Source organism: Myotis myotis, unplaced genomic scaffold (assembly GCF_014108235.1).
Source record: "Myotis myotis isolate mMyoMyo1 unplaced genomic scaffold, mMyoMyo1.p scaffold_m19_p_12, whole genome shotgun sequence".
In the NCBI taxonomy this organism is placed as follows: domain Eukaryota; kingdom Metazoa; phylum Chordata; class Mammalia; order Chiroptera; family Vespertilionidae; genus Myotis; species Myotis myotis.
The window spans coordinates 3,171,569-3,191,128 of NW_023416316.1; the positions used below are offsets into that span (position 1 = coordinate 3,171,569).

General features: G+C 60.5%; 2 protein-coding genes across 3 annotated transcripts in view; one reads left to right on the plus strand and one right to left on the minus strand.

Annotated features, from left to right (window-relative positions):
• Positions 1 to 499: 499 nt before the first annotated feature.
• Positions 500 to 9,231, plus strand: PTGES (prostaglandin E synthase). Its single transcript, XM_036329380.1, has 3 exons — positions 500 to 696; positions 2,506 to 2,588; positions 8,634 to 9,231. Exons 1-3 carry the CDS (start codon positions 571 to 573, stop codon positions 8,881 to 8,883), a joined length of 459 nt encoding a protein of 152 aa, XP_036185273.1. The 5' UTR covers positions 500 to 570; the 3' UTR covers positions 8,884 to 9,231.
• A 6,173-nt stretch (positions 9,232 to 15,404) lies between these two features.
• Positions 15,405 to 19,560, minus strand: part of PRRX2 (paired related homeobox 2) — a 38,015-nt gene continuing 33,859 nt past the window's right edge. Inside the window, exons 2-4 of one of the 2 annotated variants that reach the window (XM_036329381.1) lie at positions 17,815 to 18,002; positions 17,008 to 17,186; positions 15,405 to 15,840 (exon numbers count right to left, since the gene is read on the minus strand). In XM_036329381.1, coding sequence (XP_036185274.1) covers positions 15,645 to 15,840; positions 17,008 to 17,186; positions 17,815 to 18,002 — 563 coding nt within the window. In that variant the 3' untranslated portion in view covers positions 15,405 to 15,644. Of the gene's footprint in view, positions 15,846 to 17,007; positions 17,187 to 17,814; positions 18,003 to 19,560 lie in introns of both variants that reach the window. The other variant, XM_036329383.1, reaches the window with a different exon arrangement.

The window sequence follows — 19,560 nt, forward strand, 5'->3', positions numbered from 1 at the left end:
CTGCTGGTCACGCCCCAGTAGAGCCATCTGTCCCGGGGCCCTCTCTACCCTCCTCACCCCCATGGAACAAAGAGGCAAGTCTGCCTGACAAAAGCCTTCCCCTTCGCTTCCCCCAAAGAAGGGATGTCCCTCTCAAAGCAATCCTTTCATTTCTTTCACACTTCGCTCCCTTGCCCGCCCCCCGCGCCCCCCTTCCTCATATAAACACCCTGGGTTTTGTACAGCCCCTTCCCCCTGCTCGGCGGGAGGCTGCCCGATTCAGGAGTCCCTCCATAAAGCCAACTAGATCTCCAAGCTTATTCGGTTGATTTTCTTTTCTTTTCTTTTACTTTCTTTTTTTTTTTTAAACAGGAAACAGATTTGAAAGTGGGTGAAGATTTGCCAGGGGGCGTGGACACCCCCCCAGGCTCCCCGCGCTCCCCGCACCTGTGGTCAGAAGTTCTGCCCTGGAGTGGGCGGTGCTGCGTGCCGACTGGTCCCCTCGCCCCGCCCGCCTCCTCCCGGCTCTGGACGCAGCCGCGCCCGCAGCCGCCGCGCCTCTCTCCGCAGAGCCCAGCGCCCGCCGCCGCGATGCCCGCCCCGGCCCTGGCGCTGAGCGGCCAGGTGCTCCCCGCCTTCCTGCTCTGCAGCACCCTGCTGGTCATCAAGATGTACGTGGTGGCCGTCATCACCGGCCAAGTGCGGCTGCGGAAGAAGGTACGTGCCCCCTCCCGGGACCCTGTCCCGGGACCCCGCCGGCCGCGCGGCTTCCCCTCCGGGCCCGGAGCGCGTGTGTGCGCGGAGCCGGCGGGCGGCGCCTCTCCCGGCAGGGCTCTCTGTGGCCCCGGGTTTGAGCAGGGCCGCACCTTCCTGGCGTCAGTTTTCAGGGTTACTCACTCGCTGTGCCACCAGGTGAGTTCCAGGCACGATGAGACTTGAGGCGCCCGGAGTGCGCTGGGCTGTCAGGACGCCGGCGGGGGGGGGTGGGGGGGGGGGGTGGGGGGGGGGTGGGGGGGCGCCCGTGCTCCCCCGGGCAGATCTGAGATTGGGGTGGGGTGGGAACCGGCGAAATAGGAGCCGGGGAGCTTTCCGTGGAAATTCCCAGCTCGCCGGCCAGGTCGCTTACAAACTGCCACGGGGACGGAGGCCAGGCGGGCGCTCAGCCGGGCTCCCTCGGAGTTTTCGGGAGGAATTCCTCCTCCCGTCCTGTCCTGAGCCAGACAGGAAGGCACGGGCCGGCGAGCGGGTCGCTGCTCACACCGGACTGCCCTGCCGCTGGCCCAGCCGCCCTGTTAGACGGAGAGGCTGGGGCACCTGCTGCTCACCCTCCCCGGGCCTCAGTGAAGGCGTCTTCCTGGGAAGTGTGTCCACCCCCCACCCCTTCGTCCTCTTACTAGAGCAGCAGTAGAATTTGCAAACAAAAAAAAAAGGGGGGGTGTTCTATGGAAAGAAACCTCACAGGGTGATCTGATCCTAACTCCCCAACGGGGCAGGTCACACCTCAGGCCTGTAACCTTTTAGTAAAACATTTCTTTTGCCTCAAGCAAGCCCTGTCCACACCTTAGAGATAAGCAGTAACCACCTCAGGGAACACAGACTCTGGTTAACTCTCCTCTGATCGGATCCCCACCTGGCTCTCTCCCGCCTTCATTTCACCTTCCTTACGTTTCTGCTTAATTTCAAATGCATCTAAGAGGCTGCAGAACTGTTACTCTCCCGAGAGCACTGGCGATCTTGTTCCCTGGCAGGTGTCAACAGTTTGGCTCAAATAAACCTACAAAAACTCTCTACAGGTTTGGATGTCCTGTGGAGACACATTAGAGGGAGGAAAGAAAGGAGGGGAGGCCAGAGAGGGGGCAGACCTCCAGCCACAGAGGAGGCAGGGGCCCAGGGCATGCAGGCTCCTCCGGCAGCTGAGGGACTGGGAAACCGAGGCTTCCCAGGGCTCCCAGGAGGAATCGGCCTGTGGACACCTTGACTTCTTGGATTCTCAGACTCGCATCTCCTGTGAACATTCTCCAGGCCAACCTTGTCTTCTCTTTCTTAGCACACACCACCTCGTCCTTCCTGGTTTCTCTGACTGTGAGCTTCTCAAGAACAGGGAAAGCAGAGCCTTTGCCATAGTTTATCATAAGCTGCTATCGGCCAGGCAGCGTATAGACAACGGAACTGGGTTTCCCGCCGTTCCGGAGGCTGGAGGCCCAAGGGCCAGGCGCTGGCAGGTCTGAGTCCGGCAAGGGCCTGCTTTCTGGACCCTTGGTGGCCGTCCTGCTCTGTGTCCTCACATGGCAGGAGGGCCCCACCTCCAAACACCGTCACCTTGGGGGTTACGTTTCCACATTTGAATGTCCAGGGACACAGACGTTCAGGCCATGGCGACCTTGTTCCCGGGGAGTCCCCAGCACTTAGCACATAGTAGGAGTTCATGGATGCCGGGGAATGGACATGTACGTGACGGGGCAGCCGAAGGCCCAGGCGACCGGCCGGCCGTCGAGCGAACAGTAATTCTCAGCTGGTGTATTTCAGGCTTTCGCCAACCCCGAGGATGCCCTGAGGCACGGAGGCCCCCAGTTTTGCCGGGATGACCAGGACGTGGACCGCTGCCTCAGGCAAGTACTGCTGGGCCTGAGCCCGGCCCTCCTCTGCACACGGGAGGGGGCGGGCATTCGGGGGCGGAGGCCCCTGCCTTCCTGACCCCCTAGGCCTGTTCTACTTTACTCGTTGATTTGATGTCTAATTGTGGGAAAAGTAACACATGTGACGGCTCAGGATCACAAGGTTAGAGGAGGATGCTCTGTGAACAGCCAGTCTCCGGGCCCCGCCCAGTTCTGCTTACGATCGCATGCGCTGAGCTTCGCCCGGCTCACCCCCAGAGGACCGCCCTGTGCCCGCCGTCTGTGCAGCGCCTGTTGTCACAACCGCAGCGGCTGTTGCACATCGGCTCGTCGAGGGCCCGTCCAAATCTGTCATCGCTCTGCTGAGGGGAGGACCCTGAACTGCCCCGCTACTTCCCTGCGATGGGCAGATAGGCTGTTCTCACTCTTTCTCTTGGGAACAGACCCCTCATTTGCCTTTGTACATGTGAGCAAAACTAAGGGTGAAATCAAATGGTGAGAAATGCTGCCCGGCCAGCGTGGCTCGGTGGTTGAGCATCGACCTAGGAACCAGGAGGTTATGGCTCGATTCCAGGTCAGGGCACCTGCCCGGGTTGCAGGCTCGATCCCCAGTAGCGGGTGTGCAGGAGGCAGCCGATCAATGATTCTCTCTCATCACTGATGTTTCTGTCTCCCTCTCCCTTCCTCTTTGAAATCAGCAAAATATATTACAAATACATATATAGAGACAAACACACTGCCAAGCACTAGGTGAAAATTTATGCCACATCTTGGTTTTATTTTGCGGTTCTCTTATTCCGAGTGAAGTTGAACATCTTTTCTTATGCTTGGTACCCCCAGTCACTCAAAAACAGTTTTTCTTATAAAAATCAGAGCTACTCATTGCCGACAGTGTGGGTAATGTTGACAATGCCGGGGGGGGGGGGGGGGGGCGGGAAAACCACCCATGATTCCAGTCACTGTTAACATTTTCTTCCATCTCTTCTTTGTCTTCTAGGTCTAAATGTTTTTCATAAAATTAGGCATCGTACACCTAATTGGGGGGGGTTCTGCTTTTTTCCAGTGAACATTATTTCATGAGCATTTCCCATGTCAGTAGATATTACTCAGAAATGATTCTTTAAAAAAAATGACTGTGTAAAAATTCCATCAGAGACAAAGGGTGAAGGGTTAATTTCATGTCACCAGTCTCAACGTTGGACTTCTGAGCAGTTTCCTCTCTGCTGTTTTACACGGGGAACTGGAGAGTGAGGGGTGGCCCTCCCGGGGATGGGGGTCCCAGGAGTTCCTTGGAGAAGTGGGCAGGATGGGGACAAACCCTCGCATAGGGTTTCTGCATCACAGACAGAAATGGGTGGGACATTGTAGGGTTAACAGAGAGTATTTTCTTAACAGAAGATCTGTTTTTTATTTTCTTTTGATTTTCTTGGCCCTTGATAATAGTATACATACTTGTGGCTTAAAATGACAGTAATGTGTAATGTAAGAAGTGGGATTCTCTGCTATTTTGCCTTTTCTAATGCAACTACAGTATGTGGTCCTTCAGATCTGTCTGTCACCCAGTCAACCCTTAATGAGCCTACTATGTGCAGGACACTTGGCTGAGACGTAGTTGTGCTTCAGTGAACAGAAGCCTTACCCATCCTGGGACCCTTATTCCACCCTCACCCAGGGTTGGTTTGACCCCCTTGGCAGGGGGGGACATGAGCTGTCGAGGCAGCAGCTGCCACGGTGGGGTCGCCCGAGCCAGCTCACAGCGGCCGCCAGGAGATGTTTGCTTCTCCCAGGGCTCGGCGTTCTAAGTAGCCAAGCCCACTTGTGGCACAGGAGATTCCATCGGCTCCCAAGCGGTTGGTGATGCTCACTGGCCATGCCCGTGCCAGCGAGAGGCAGTTCCACCCGCCCAGTTCAGTTTCTTCTCCTGGTCAAGATTCCCACCGTGTGGGTGAGAGTCCCTCCGGCACGTTTTGAGCACCTCTTAGGTCGCGATGGTCTATATCCATTTGGCGAGTATTTATTGGGGACCTGCTGTGCCCGCGCTGGGGTCCTGGTCCCCTGAGCCCCTCCTCGTCCTCATCACTTCACATAAATAACAGAGCTCAGAATCGCGCATCCGTGGTCCCCTGCTGGGGAACCGGCTGGAACCAGGCTCCAGGAAGGAAGATGCCCCGGAGGTAAAAGGTGGTTAAACATTAGACCGGCCTTTACGCGGGCGCCCCGTCACCCCCCTGCACAACAGGAAGGCCCTCGGGTCCGCTTGGAGGACACACGCCCCTCGCAGACGCGCGTGCTGGGGCCCAGCGTGAGCCAGCCCTGGGCCGCGGGGAGCCAGCCGTCACATGCAGCCCCCTTTCCAGCCAGTCCACCCCCGTCTCCGGCAATGTGCATTTTGGGAAATTCGGAGTGTGTGGGAGGCGGCAGGGGGGGGGGGGTGTCTGAGGGGCCCCAGAGAAGGAAGACAGACGCTTGACCAGCTTTGAGCTGTTCTGACTTTGGCATGTGCAGACCTAATCAGTGAACTGCTTTGCCAGGAGATTGGCCCCAAATCTCACCCGCCGCATTGCTTTCGGGGGTGGTGACCGAGGCCCGGAGAAGGCGGGAGCTCCTAGCCTAGCCCCCCCCCCCCCCCCCCCCCCCCCCCCCCCGTCCACGGCACCGGCAAACGGCACCGGCAAATGTTAATTCATTCGGCCAAGGTGGCTGAGGGCGGTCAGAAGTCCGGCGAAACCCGAAGAGGGAGAAATTAGCTTTAACACGTGTGTCCGCGTGTCCCAGACAGCACTGGCGGTGGTGGCGATGGCAGAGGAGGCAGCTGACTTAGCGGCTCCTGCTCAGTGACAAGCGCTTCACAGGCTCCAGCCGCTCGGCCCTCGGGCACCTTCCAGGAGGGAGCCGCCACCTAGAGAGGAAGAAGGGGTTTGCGAGGCCACGGAGCTCACGCCGCCCACATGGCGCCCGGCTGGCACGGCTCTGCTCCTCTAGGCCTTCCCTCCGCACGGAGGCGCTGGACTCGGCCCTATACCCGCCTTTACCCCTACCCAGCCCTTCTGTTGCCTCAAACCGGAATTCAGGGAAATGGCCAGCGTGTATGGAGGGCAGGGCAAGGGGAGGGGGGACCTGCCGTGGCCGCCAGTGTTGTCCTTGGGGGTACCCAGGTCTCCCTCTCCCCACCCATCACGGTCACCTGATGCTGTCAGATGCAGCCTGTGCTGCAGGCTGCTCCCGGGCGGGCGGGCGGGCGGGCCTGGTGCTGCCGCAGGACCTTCCCTGCAAGTTCAGTCTTGCGGGAACGGGCCTTGGATGGCTTCTACCTTAAAATAGCGGTGATTCTTGGGATGACAGGTTTTGCCCAAGCGTCTCTGGTACGTGACTCCGTCCGTGTCTCGGTTCAGATCCCAGGCTGGGAGGAAGGGAATGGGTTTTCTTGCATCATCCCTAATTTCCCCGTGTCTCCCATCTTTGGCACCACTGTGGTTTGAGACAAACCGGAGGGAGGAGGGAGGAGGGAGGAGGGAGGAGGGAGGAGGGAGGAGCAGGCCACCCAAGGGCCGAGGGCCCAGGGCCGAGCCTCAGGCTTTTCTCAGCTCCCAGCCCCCTCTCCTTCCTCACCGGTGGCCTTGTCTTCCAGTCCCATTGCTGGCGCCAGGAGTGGGGGTGAGCACCCACGGCATGGCTTCCGGCCCCTCTCCCTCCCCCTCCCCCTGCCTCTCCCCGGTCCCATGGGGCAGAGCAGGGCCCACGCCTCCGTGACCGGCTCCCTCCCTTATCGTCCCCTCACCTGCCCTGGGGGTTTGGCCAGCTCTTCTCTTCACCGCTTTCTACAAAGACTCACTCGTAACTATAAATACAGACTTAAGGGAAAGTGAGTGAATGGGTTTCAGGTGCTAGTGATGGTTCTCCTGTAGCTTTTAGATAAAAATACACGACTAGACAAAAGTATATATTTATCAAGGGGTTCGGAACAGCGTCCCCAGCAAAGAGACCCACTCGTGTGGTTACCCTTCCTTAGAGGATGTGTCCCAGAGCCGGCGAGGCCTGGCGCACGGGCGGCCGGCCGGCCGCGGAGTGGCCCTGACGCTGGCCTGCGGGCTCATCCGAGAGGGCAGGCTCTCGAGAGAGGACGATGCTGCCGGGGAAAGAGGAGGCGGCGGGGGAGGAGCAGACCAAGCGTGGGAGGACTGACTCCGAACAGAGGCCCCTGCGGGTCTGCAGGCGCCGAGTGGGGCCGTGGGTCAGGGCACTGGGCAGCACTCACAGGGTCACAGGAGCCGAGCTGACTCAATGCACGTAGCACACGTGTCAGCAATACTCGTGCAGGTGGCATCATCGTGTGGGCAGACAGACCACATGCTGGGACAGACACACTGACGTCATCTAACATGGGTTTTCCCAAGGTGTGCCTCTACCAGCGTCTGGGGGTGTCGGCATCACAGCTCTGTCCCCAGAGGGGGACAGAAGTGCACTCAGCCCCCTGCCTGTAACTCACAGCAGGGTCAGGGACGGAGCGCCCGGGTCCTGGTTCCCTCTCCCCCTCCTCCCTGCGGCCAGGATCCCGCCAGGCCTCCTCTCTGGCACAGGAGGCCGGTCCCCGCCCCGCGGGGGAGACATGCCAGCTGGAGGCTGCTTCCCTGTGGCTGGTCCCAGCTCCAGGTTCCAGGGAAGAGGAGAAGGCCGTCTGACCGCAGAAAGGCCCCGGCCCCGCTGGGCTTACAGGAGCTTGTGTACACGAGGTTGAGTCCCAGGCCCCTCCCCACTCGTCCTGCTCGCCTTCTCCCACGCACCACACTCCAGCCACGCTGCTCACCCGTCTGTGCCTTGAATATGCTGCTCACTCCCACCTCGGAGCCTCTGCTCTGCCAGACCCGCCCCTGGAGAGTGCTCCCCTGACCCCCCAAGGGCCCTCATCCTTCAGGCATTGGTGCAGACCCCGCCTCTCCGACCACACCCGCCCCGCAGAGGCCCCGACAGCGCTGGGTGGCCCAGAGCGCAGGTCCCCTCCCTGCCCTGCCAGCCCAGTCCCTTCGTCAGGCCAGCCCTCCACTAAGGCTCCCAGCGATGGGAGGATGGGAGGGAGGACAGGGCGCTGCTGCCTGGGGGCTGGGCTGGGCGCATGGGCTCTGCCTGGGGAGGGGCTCCTGCTCCTGAGTCCCTGTGCCCGTCCTGCCCTGCGGCGGATCAGGTCTGTCCTGCTCCTGGGGGGGGAGGGGGTAGGAGAGGTCAGGGCCGGGCTCCCGTTATGTGAGCTCCCAGCATGCACTCTGGGCTTCAGTCACTTGCTCAGTCCCCAGTGCACAGGCCTCAGCCTCCCCACCTCCACTAGCAGGAGGCCTGGAAAATGTGAGCCGCGCTCCCTTCCGCGGTCATTTATTTACAGCAGGTTTTACACAGGCCCCGCCCCCTCCCACTCACCCACTCACCCACGCACCCACGCGGTTATTTAAACAAAGAGGCGGGACTGCACAATGACACGGAGCCGCCAGGGTCGGCAGTGGGCTGGCTCCAGCCACGGAGGCTGTGTTGCTGCTATCCCTGCGTGGAGGGGACTTGCTTAGGTTTAGGGCAAGGAGCAGGCGTGGCTCTCAGATGCCCGCCCCTGGCTCTCGCCCATCCCGCCAGGAGGGCCCAGGGCCCCGCACGTGGACAGAGGTCAGCCGCGGAGAAGCCTGGCCTTGGTGGTGCAGGGCACGGGCCTGAGTCAGACCCAGCTCTCCCCCAACCCCTTGGAACCCCAGTTTTCCCGCCTGGGGTCCAAGGCCAGTGGGCAAGATGGGGGAGACTGGCAGGGACGGGGTCCTGGGGAGCCCCAGGCCGGGGAAGAAGCCCGCCATGGCTCAGCCTGTTCACGGGGCTGCTCCCGCAGGCGCCAGCTTGGGAGTCGCCGCTCACGTCTGGGGCAGCTCTTGCTCTGGCCACCAGTGGACTTGAGCCTGGCGCCCTGGAGATGACCGTCCATGGCCCGGGCCTCGCAGGCAGAGGGCCCAGCGTCGGCGGCGTTCCCCAAGCTGCCGCCCGGCTCACCGCACCCCCTTGCCTCCCCAGAGCCCACCGGAACGACATGGAGACCATCTACCCGTTCCTGTTCCTGGGCCTGGTCTACTCCTTCCTGCAGCCCAACCCCTTCGTGGCCCACGTGCACTTCCTGCTCGTCTTCCTGGGTCGCATGGTGCACACCGTGGCCTACCTGGGCAAGCTGCGCGCGCCCATCCGCTCCCTGGCCTACACGCTGGCCCAGCTGCCCTGCGCCTCCATGGCCCTGCAGATCGTCTGGGAGGCAGCCCGCCACCTGTGACCGGCAGCGGACACCTCCGCGCCAGCCGCTGGCCGCCTGCCGCCGGGGCCCGGACTTGGGGAACCGGGCGTCCCTTCGAGATGGGGATGGGCCCCGGGACCTGGCTTCCGGCAGCCTGCTGAGCGTGGGCTCCTGGACCGGTGGCCCGTGTGTGTGTCCCTTGGATTCCTGGGTGAAGTGGCCAGTTGGAACCGTTTGGAGATGGCTGTCAAGATTGATAGACAGTGGCTCAGTGGTTGAGCATCAGTCTCTGAACCAGGAGGTCACGGTTCGATTCCCGGTCAGGGCACATGCCCGGGTTGCTGGTTCGATCCCCAGTGGGGGGCGTGCAGGAGGCAGCCGATCAATGATTCTCTCTCATCATTGGTTTTCTATCTCTCTCCCTCTCCCTTCCTCTCTGCAATCAATAAAAATATATTTTTTAAAAAAAGATTGATAGACAGTCAATCCCTCCATTCAAATACCAGCTCAGAAGACAGCCGGCCTCTCTCCCTCCCTCAGGCCAGGAGGAGACAGCTCAGGCTCCTAACCCTCAGGCCCTCTGGATGCAGAGCTGTGGTAACACCGACGTCTCAGACCCTCCCCAGCGGTTCTGGTTTGGCCCGCCTAGAGGGGAACCTGTGCACCTGCATTTTTGGGAGCTACCCCCCGAGCCCCAGCCTTGGTCAGGCCTGGGAGCCATGCAGTTCCTTCCAGAGCCCAGGGCCAGCCGGGGTGTGGCTGCCATTTCTCTCAAAGTGGGAGCTTGGAGAGTTGTGTGTGGGGGTTCCGCTCCTTCGTGCCCTGTGCTCCCCACATTCCTTTGCTGGACCCTCCTCCCCTCGGAGCAGGTGCCGGTGGGAGGGGTGAGGCTGTGGCTGCTCCGAAGGGCTGTCAGTCAAGGACGATGGGCTTTGACCAACCTCTTAAAGGAAATTCCTGGGTTCTTCCATCTCTGCAAGATTTGAACATTGCAAATGTGCCCCCCCCCCCCCCGGGGAATTATGGGTCTCTCCCAGGCTCTTGTCCTGGGACATGGGTGGCCCTGTTCTAACCACTGCACCCCACGGCCTCACTTTCCCTAACCCCGTCCCAGCCCTGCCCTTGACGCCAGCACCTGGGAAGCCTCCCTCTGCCCCTGGGCATGTCCGCCTCCCACTACTCTGCAGCCTCTGAACTTCCCCCCGGGGACTGATGGAGTGGGGGTGCCTCCTGGGGGCACACTGGAGGCTCAGGGGGCTCCAGGCCTCATTGGAAATCCTCGTTAGCCCTTACCTCGCAGAGCTGGGAGCGGGTAACACTGCCCCCTGGTGGTGACATGAGCCTCCATCAGGCCCGCAGCTGCACATTCGGAAACGGGAAGGGCAGGATCACGTATTGAGTGCCTGCTGTTTGCCCTGACTGCCCTCCCGGGGACTGGAGGGCCGGGGAGAGGCAGGGAGGGGCAGGTGGCAGGAGCTGAGTGAGTTTTCCCTGTCACATCCGGGGCAGACGCCGCCCTGCAGGATGGGACAGGGCTGGCAGTGGCCTCTGGGAAGCAGCTGTGCCTGCGTCTCCTCACGGGACCCAGGAGACGGCCTGTCTCCCGGCAGCAGAGAGCACAGCAGGTGAGACGCCTGGAGGCAGCGACACTCGGCCACCCTCCGAGGCCACCTTGGGCCCTGCTACCCTAGCAGCCAGCTGCTCCTCCAAGACATCTGAGAGGGGACCCTGAGGTCATGTCTGCTGACCTTGGGCACCAGTGAGTTCTGGCTTCATCCCTTCATCTGCATCCCACGCTCCACCCAGACGTGAGCCGACCCTCTGGGGCGGCCTCCTCCCTCCCGACCGCGGTCAGAGGTGGTACGAGGTGGAGGGAGGATGCTGGGCAGCAGCCTGGGGGCCGCTGGGCTGCAGCCCTGAGCTGAATGAAGACAAGGACTTTGGGGCTGAGCCCAGGCCTGGGAGGCGGGCGCTGCCCTGGTGGGGCCTGATGTCCGGTGCAGCTTCTCCTGGGCTGAGACCACCCATAGCCGCAGGTCCCTGAGAAAAATCACTGTTCACGCTAGGACCTATAACTTTCCAGATTCTTCCACTATGCATAGTAAATATATATATATATATATATATATATATATATATATATATATATATATATGTTATATGCATTGTGCATGCTATATTTACATATGTGCATATCATATGCAATGTGCATGCTATATTTGTATGTGTGCATAAGACGTAGATACTTATACTGTTTATACGATAGACACGTATGCATTGGCATGTCTATGTATGTCCTACAGAGAGGCTGAGGGAGGTCACATCGGCCCATGCTGCTCCCTGGGGGCCCTGCCCCATGGCCACCTGGGCCACAAAGGTTGCTCCTCTTGGTCGCTGTGCCAACCAAGACCTTGAGTAGCTTCACTTTTTCAAGTCTGATTATGAAAGTAATAGTTTTCCCTTCCGTGTTCCAATATAAAGTTGTAACATTGAATTGGTCTTTTCAACGGCCCACATCTCCCCAACCTCTGCTGTGTCTGCCGACCGGCCAGAACTTGACCGGGTTTTTAAGAGATTGGCACTATAGTGTAACCCTCCTTGGAATGCATCTTCGCTGGCGGGGAGGAGGGTGAGCGGGAGGATGCTGCTGCAGGGACAGCGGAGGGAGGGACAGTGAAGAATCGGGGTAGGGGACAGGGGGGTTAAGGATGGACAGGGAGAGAGGGTGGAGCCTCGCACACCTGGGTGGTGATGGAACTCTCCTGGGAGGGCCCTAGGAGCCAGAGGAGACTTTAGACAGAGGAGAGACCGGACAAGGCTGGGTTTTAGGGCAGGTAATCTGTCGGCTTGTGCAGAAAGGCCCGGAAGGAGTGAAGACAGAGGCTGTGACTCTGGTCTGGCAGGTAATTGGAGCAGAGGCTTTGTCGCTTCTGTAGAGGGTCTGGGGTTCATGGGCGGAACAGGGCCAGGCCCACGGTGGGACCCCCAAGCTCCATGCCCACCGGGTTCGTTTTCTGTGCCGTGTCATAGTCGCCACAAACACAGCGGCTGAAAGCAGCACCGTTTATGACCTTACGGTTTCTGTAGGTCCTCTGCTCGGGGCCTCACAAGGCTGAGGTCTCCTTGGAGCTCAGCGTCCCCTTCCAAGCCCATTCAGATTGTGGGCAGGATTCAGGTCCTTGTGGTGTAAGACTGAGGGCTCAGCGGGCAGCGGCCACCCGCCCACAGCACGGCTGTTTGACCTTCAGACCGGCAGGAGAGCACCCCTCTGCTTTGTGTCTCTTCTTCCAGGAAACACCTGGCCCTTCTGTTAAGGTCTCACCTGGTTAGGTCAGGTCCACCAGCATAGCCGCCCTTTTGATTAAGTCGAAGTCAACTGATTAGGGACCTTAATGACATCCGCTCACTCCCTTCACCTTTACCACATTCTGTTGAGCCCCTGAGCCACGGGTGCCGGGGACCCTGGGCAGGGAAAGTGCGAGGTTCCCCCAGGACAGCGAGTGTCTTGACTTCCTCAGACTCCACCCTTGAGTGTGCTCTCCCTCCATAAACACCAAGGGCCCCCTTTATGGAGGGGGACGTGCCAGCAGCCCTGGGCAGTGGCTTAGGTGATTGTCTCCATTTGCGGAGCAGGAGACCGGGTCCAGGGAGGCGCCCGGCCCCAGGGAAACGCTGGTCTTCATTTCTCAGGCTGTGGGTTTCCCAAGAGCCAGGCTGCCTATCTTTCCATTTCTCTCTCTCGAGTTCCTTTATTTCGAGCAAAAAGTAGAAGCAGATACACACAGCACCCTCTCCCACACTCCCAGACAAAGGGCGGCAGAGGGAGGCTTCCGGGTCCTCCCAGCCCGGGACGGGCCTTGGGTACCTTCTCCTCATGGAAAATGATATCCGGGCCTGGTGCCCGGGAGCTCCCACACAGCCTGTAATGAGGCTGCAATGCGACAGCGATGTTTGCATATATTTTCTCTTGCAGGGAGGGCCCCTGGCCCCCTCCCTCAGCGCCCCGAGCAACATGTGTAAACAATTAAGCGGGTTTGTTTTTTCTAGAGCGCTTGGGAGGAAATGACATTGCCATCCTAGCACCCCACGGCAGGGCAGCGCCTCTGTGGGAACCCGCCCCCGGCTCTTTCCGAAGCTGGCATTCTCAGGACCTGCCTTCCAGGCCTCAGCTGGAGGTCGCCCCCCTTCCCCCCCCCTGCCCCTGGTGGGACCCATCCCTGCAGCAGGCAGCCCCAACCTGGCCGTGCTTCATGGCACCCTCCCTTTGGGCCGTACATAGAAAGAGGGGGTGTGCCGCCCTCTGAGCCCCGAGTCTCTCCTTCCTCTGGCAGCGCCTGGGTGGGCCTGTCCACTCGTGCTCCCGGTTCAGTGCTCAGACACGCTCCTTGGCTGGGCCCGTGTGCCAGCCCTTCGCTGTGAAAACCCCCTGGGTAGAGCCGGGGGCGGTGGCGGTGAGCTCCTTGTGAGGGAGGACCCTGCTCAGACCAGGATGGCCCCAGGTCTTATCTGGGTGGGAGGGCAGGCTAGCATCTTCCAGAGACTTCTACCGGGCAGGTCTCATCTCCCAGGTGACTTCCTCCCGTGTGCCGAAGCCAGACCCTGGCCCTCTGGCCTCCGCCTGCTCCGTCAGCCCATCCTCTAGGCATCAGCGCGTGTCCCCCGTGTGTCCAGGACGCCACCCAGATCTGCCCCTTCTGCCCCCACCTGATTCGGGCTGCTGCTCCTCCTGCCTGGACATCTGCCCCGGCCTCCGCACACACAGCCTCCTCCCCAAACGAACCCCCTCCGTGGCGCCCCAAGGCCAGGGTGACATCCAGACTTTTAGATCCGCCCACACAAGCCCCACTGAGGCACCTCCTGTGTCTCTCCTTCACGCCACACCCGGAGACCCAGCCCTGCAACCTGCCCGCAGAGGCAGCGTCTGGCTTGCCCAGGGCCTTCACGTTCGCGTCTCCTTAGCCAGAAACACTGTTCTCCCTCTTCTCTTTGTTTAACGAACTCCTCATCCTTCACCTGGACACCTCCTCCGGGAAGCCTGCCCGGATGCCTTAGCCAGTGGTTCTCAACCTTCCTAATGCCACGACCCTTTAATACAGCTCCTCATGTTGTGGCGACCCCCAACCATAACATTATTTTCGTTGCTACTTCATAACTGTAATTTTGCTTCTGTTATGAATCGTCATGTAAATACCTGATACGCAGGATGTATTTTCATTGTTCACGACCCACAGGTTGAGAACCGCGGCGAGAAGTTCGGGGCCCCCTGTGGTAGGTGTGGCCCCTGCAGCCAGGGACCCTCTGTCAGATCTCCGCTCTCTCCTCGGGGCCTGGGGCAGGGCCTGCACACAGCAGGGGTTTCATAACGTTTGCTCCGTGATAAATGGCAAATGAAGGCCCAGAGAGCACTTACCTGAGGCAGAGGCCAAACTGAGCGAGAAAGCACAGCTCTGATGGCAGCCGCCGCCCGGCCAGGCCCAGGTCTCCCCCAGCCCCGGCCCTGACCCCACGGGTGCCCCACGCTCCCTGCCCACCAGAGTCCCAACCACCCAGCCACAGGACGTCACGCAGCGAGGTCCCCACGTGTCCGCACAGCGGAAGGGCGAGCTCTGCCACCAGGACTGTTTTCATGGCGGATTCGTGGGGGACTACAAGGAACCTTCAGGGGTGAATTCGGGGAGGAGGGGGGGGTCCCCACCTCGCTCATGGCTATCGTCACCATTCCTTCTAGACAGGAATGGGGACCATCCCTCACGCAGGCACGTTGTGCGGCTCTGACCTGCCTGAGGTCATCTAGATGCAGCCTGTGGGTGGGAACGATGCCCTTGGGGGACACTCTGAGACGTGCGGCTGGCAGATAGGATATCGACCCCTCGGGGCGTGACCACAATGTCACTGTGAGGGCCACCCGCCCAGCGGGGCTGACCACTCTGCACCCTGTGGGGTCAGGCCGTGCTGTCCTTCCTGGGGCCGGCGAGGTTATGGAACCGACCTTGACCTTCCCTGCCGGGTGCGCCCCTCCGAAGGGGAGGCGTGGGGCCAGGGGAGGGGCCGCTTCAGACACCCCCCTCACCCCGCAGCTTTCTGCGGCTCCTCTTCATGGTGTCATTGCTGGTGGCACGTGTGTCCTCTGTCACCCCAGTTACCATCTGCAAAAGGGTGGGTCCGGGGCCTGGGGAGAAGGCCTTCTGGTGGCCTTGGCTGTCAGGACCCCTCCTCTGTCCTGTGGGCCCTGGGACCTCCACGCTGCACCCCACCATTTGTCCAGGCCCCTCCCCAGTCAAATGCTTGGGGTCCCACGCTTTTAGTCTGCCTGAGAGCAAGGACGTCCATGTCAGCATCTGTCTCATCCACCCCGCCCCCAGCCCCAGGGCAGAGGGGCTGCGCCCTGACCAGAGAGGGGAGGGGTCTTGCTCACAGCTGCACAAACCCCGGGGTCTCGCCCTGCTGTCCCACTCCCCACCCCTGGGCTCTGCCGGCGAAGGAGACTTCTTCCAGGAGCGGCAGACGGGGCAGGCCCCTCGGGCTGGCCCCCTTCTGTTTGCTGCCCGTATCTGCCCTCCCGCAACCCTTTGGGGCTTAAACAATTTTTTTTATTTCTTAAAGACAAAAGCTATTTGGTTTTAATACACAAAGTAAGTGAGGTCCTTGGTGAGCTCCTGTTCACCTTCCGGCCCAACCCCTGCCAGGGTCGCAGCCGAAGTCTCCGGCCGTGGACGAGGGGCTGCGCGGGGCTCCGGGCTGGAGGGAAGGGCCAGGAGAGCCCGCTGGCCGGGCCGGGCCGGGGACGGGACAGGAGGAGGTCATTGTCCTGCATCTGCCCGCTCCTCGGCTGCCGACCAGGAGGCAGCGGCCCGGGGGGCAGGGCTCAGTTCACGGTGGGCACCTGGCTGTGGTGCAGGCTGAACTCCTTGGCCTTGAGGCGGAGGCTGGCGATGCTGCTGGCCATGCTGACCCCTGGGGCGGCGGGGCTCGAGCCTCCGGGGCTGTAGGGCGGCACTGCGCTGGGGGCGACAGAAGACACAGGACGGATGTGGTGTGGCTGTCAGCCCTGGCCCCAGCCCTGGCCCTCCTGCCTCCCCTCCTTGCTCTCCTGGGAAGCCCTCCCCTGGGGGTGGGGTGACGGGCGGCAGAAGCGCCCACGGCCAGCCCTGGGGCACGGAGCCACCGTGGGGATTTGTGGGGAATTTCTCGCTGGACCAGGGGCTTCCTGAGAGCAAGGCCTGGGTCCCGTCCATCCTGGCACGTGCACGGGGCCGGGTGCGTGCACGGGGCTGGGTGCATGCACGGGACCTGGTGCGTGCATGGGGCCGGGTGCGTGCACGGGGCCGGGTGTGTGCACGGGGCCTGTGCGCAGAGGACGGGGGTGAGTGAGCACGCGCCTGGGTTTAGGAGGCCTCTCAGTGAGTAAGGACGGGCAGGGAGGCAGCCGGGAGACAGGCCCGGCATCGCTAGCACCTCACTACGCACCACTAGGACTGCGACGCCACAAGCTGACCTGCTGGGTCTCACCTTCAATGAGACCAAGGCTCCAGCAGAGCTGCTCACAGACTAAGGGGCGGATGGCGCCCCCTGAGTTGTGGGGAACAAACCCAGCTCCCCAGCCCCCCTCCCTCTTCCATCTCACTCTGCCACCTCAGAGCCTTTCTCTAGCTGTGACAGGGGAGAACTGCCCCAGAACTTGGCCCTGGACTCCAGCCAGGCCCTCAGGACAGGGAGGCCATTGTCCCAGCCCTCCAGCCTCCGTTTCTGGCCGGGAGGGTGGGTACAGGGTGTGGGGCTCTCGCACCTCGAAATCCCGTGGGGTTCCAGCTGCCTGAGAGCGACGCGGGTTCTTCCTTCCCCTCCAGACAGGCCTCGTCGTCTCTCCCTTCCGCACATCCGTGTGCACATGCATGCACATGCACACTCCTGTGTACTCCCAGCCATGCACACACACTGATGTGGAAACGCACACACTCATGTGCATACATGCTCACACTCATGCAACGCACGTGTACTCCTACAACACCCACACGTGCACACTCGAGAGCACACGTCACACACTTGCCCACCGACCACTTGGTGGATCCCGGTGCCAAGGGATGCTGGAAGGAGCCTGGGCCCTAACACACCCTGGGGACCCCTGGCCACGCCCCTCCTGACCGGAAGGGGGCTGGCCCTCACCTGTAGGGGGAGGAGGCTGTCCAGGAGAGATAGTCTGGGTTCAGGGCGGTGGGCCGGGGAGCCACGGGCTGCTCGATGGCGGCCTCCTGGCTGTAGGACTTGAGCAGCGAGGCGGAGCGGTTGGCGAGCATGGCCCGCTCATTCCGGCGGAACTTGGCCCGGCGGTTCTGAAACCAGACCTGGGAGTAGGAGAGAGAGGGGAGCAGGGTGCGGCGGCTGTGAAGGGGATCAGGTCCTTTTGGACCCAGCATGGGCCTGCTCTGCTACCAGCCTTGGACTGGCAGCTTCCCCTCTCCGAGCCTCAGTTTTCTCATCTGTAAAGTGGGGGTGCGGGGTGATCCCTGCTGCTGGCTAAGTGTGTGTTGGAGAATGGGCAGGCGAATGATTGAAGGATGAATAAATGAGCACGTGGCTGTCGTGAAGTTATCATGAGAGGTGCAGGCTGAGCACTCAGCTCCAAACTGGCACAGAGTGAACACTTAACACGTTAAAACGACTTTATCAAACCCCTGTGTGGCAGGTACTGCTCAAACCACTTTACAAATGTAGTAACCCCTTTCATTCTCAGGAGAACCCTATAAAATACACCCACACGATCCGCGTTTTACAGGGAGGCACCTAAGGCACAGAGAGGTTGAGCAACTTGCTCTAGGTCACACAGCTAGTGAGTGGCAGGGCTCGGATTTGAACCTCAGCCCTCCTGGCCTCAGATGTTTCTGCTCTTAAACATCTCACCTCGGCAGCGCCCTACCCCTGAGTGGGTGGGGGCTGGGCGGCCCCCGGGTGGCCCCGGATGGCGGCGCTCACCTGGACGCGCGCCTCGCTGAGGTTGACGCGCCGGGCCAGCTCCTCGCGCACGAAGGCGTCGGGGTAGTGCGTGCGCTCGAACACGCGCTCCAGCGCCTGCAGCTGGCTGCTGTTGAACGTGGTGCGGTTCCGGCGCTGCTTCTTCTTCCGCTTGGGGGCGCCGCCGCGCCCGGGGCTGGGACACTCACCTGCGGGAGGACAGGGCCAGCAGGTCAGCAGGTCAGCAGGGCAGAGGACGGGGCAGTGGGCGCCCGAAGCCCCCCAGACCGGCCAGGCCGCCCCTGCACCGTGAAGCTTGGACAGTCACTCGGCACCTGCTCAGCAGTTTGCATTGAGTTTTTTGTGTGTTTTTTTTTAAAAAAATTATATAAATATTGTTATTGATGTCAGAGAGGAAGGGAGAGGGAGAGAGAGATTGTAGCATCCATGATGAGAGGGAATCATTGATCAGCTGCCTCCTGCACGACCTACACTGGGGATCAAGCACACAAACCCGCATGTGCCCTGATCGGGAATCGAACCATGACCTCCTGGTTCATAGGTCCATAGGTCCATGCTCAACCACTGAGCCATGCCAGCCAGGCTTTTTTTGCTTTTGTTTTTTAAATATATTTTTACACTCCCTAGCTGGTTTGGCTCAGTGGGTAGAGCACCAGCCTGCGGACTGAAGGGTTCCCTTGTTCGATTCTGGTCAAGGGCACATGCCCGGGTTGTAGGCTTGATCCCCAGTAGGGGACATGCAGGAGGCAGCCAATCAATGATCTCTCATCATTTATGTTTCTCTCTCTCTCTCCTCTCCTTTCCTCTCTGAAATAATATATGTATATATATATATATATATTTATTATTTTTTTTTAAATATATCTATATATTTACTTCAGAGAGGAAGGGGGAAGGAGTGAGATAGAAACCGAGATGCTCTATCCACTGCGGCAAACCAGCTAGGGCTGCACTGAGCTCTTTACTTGGGTCTCCCTCTAGGGACGGATGGTCCAGGCCCAAGAGCAGGGGCACCTGCCTTTACTTCACTCCTTCGTTCATGCGTCCATTCGTCCATTCAACACATATTCACTAGGCGCCTACTATGTGCAGGCTCAGCGCTAGGGCCCAGGGGTGTCGTGGTGAAAAAAGGCAACCGGCCCCATCCCCTCCCCCATCCCGTGGAGCCAGGGGACAGGCACCTGCTGCCATGAGGGACCACTGGCCTGGCAGGGAGGGGCCAGGAGACACGTGCGTGTCCTCAGCCCCGGCCAGGCTCCAGGCGTGGCGAGCCCTCCGTGGATTTTGTTGTTTAATTATAATAACACGTAATAAGAGCAGCAAGCGTCCCAGGTCACAGGGTGCGCTGCACACAGGCTCTTCAGCGTCACAGGTCATTGGTGCTCAGAGGGATCCTGTGTCCAGGTGCCTTATCCCCATCACCCACCCGACAGAGGGAAGGAAGGAGGATGCTCGGCGACTGCTCCCACATTTACCTCTTATCCAGGGGAGAAATGCTGGCCCTTCCTCCCCCAGGGCCAGCTCACTGCCGACTCCTCCAGGGAGCCCTCCCTGACCACCTGAGTCCACATGGAAACCCTCCCCCCCCACTCCATCGAGCTCCCCCGGCACTTAGAACCAACATGCCCAGTTCAGCACTTCCTTGTGTATATGACTTTCCCATTAAGCGTGTGTATTTTAGCCCCGGCCAGTTTGAGCTCAGTGGATAGAGCATCGGCCTGCGGGCTGAAAGGTCCCGGGTTTGAT

Coding starts and splice junctions, on each gene's coding strand:
- PTGES (XM_036329380.1), top strand. CDS start 571: ATGCCCGCCCCGGCCCTGGCGCTGAGCGGCCAGGTGCTCCCCGCCTTC. Junction 697..2,505: donor AAGTGCGGCTGCGGAAGAAG/GTACGTGCCCCC, acceptor GGTGTATTTCAG/GCTTTCGCCAACCCCGAGGA. Junction 2,589..8,633: donor GACGTGGACCGCTGCCTCAG/GCAAGTACTGCT, acceptor TTGCCTCCCCAG/AGCCCACCGGAACGACATGG.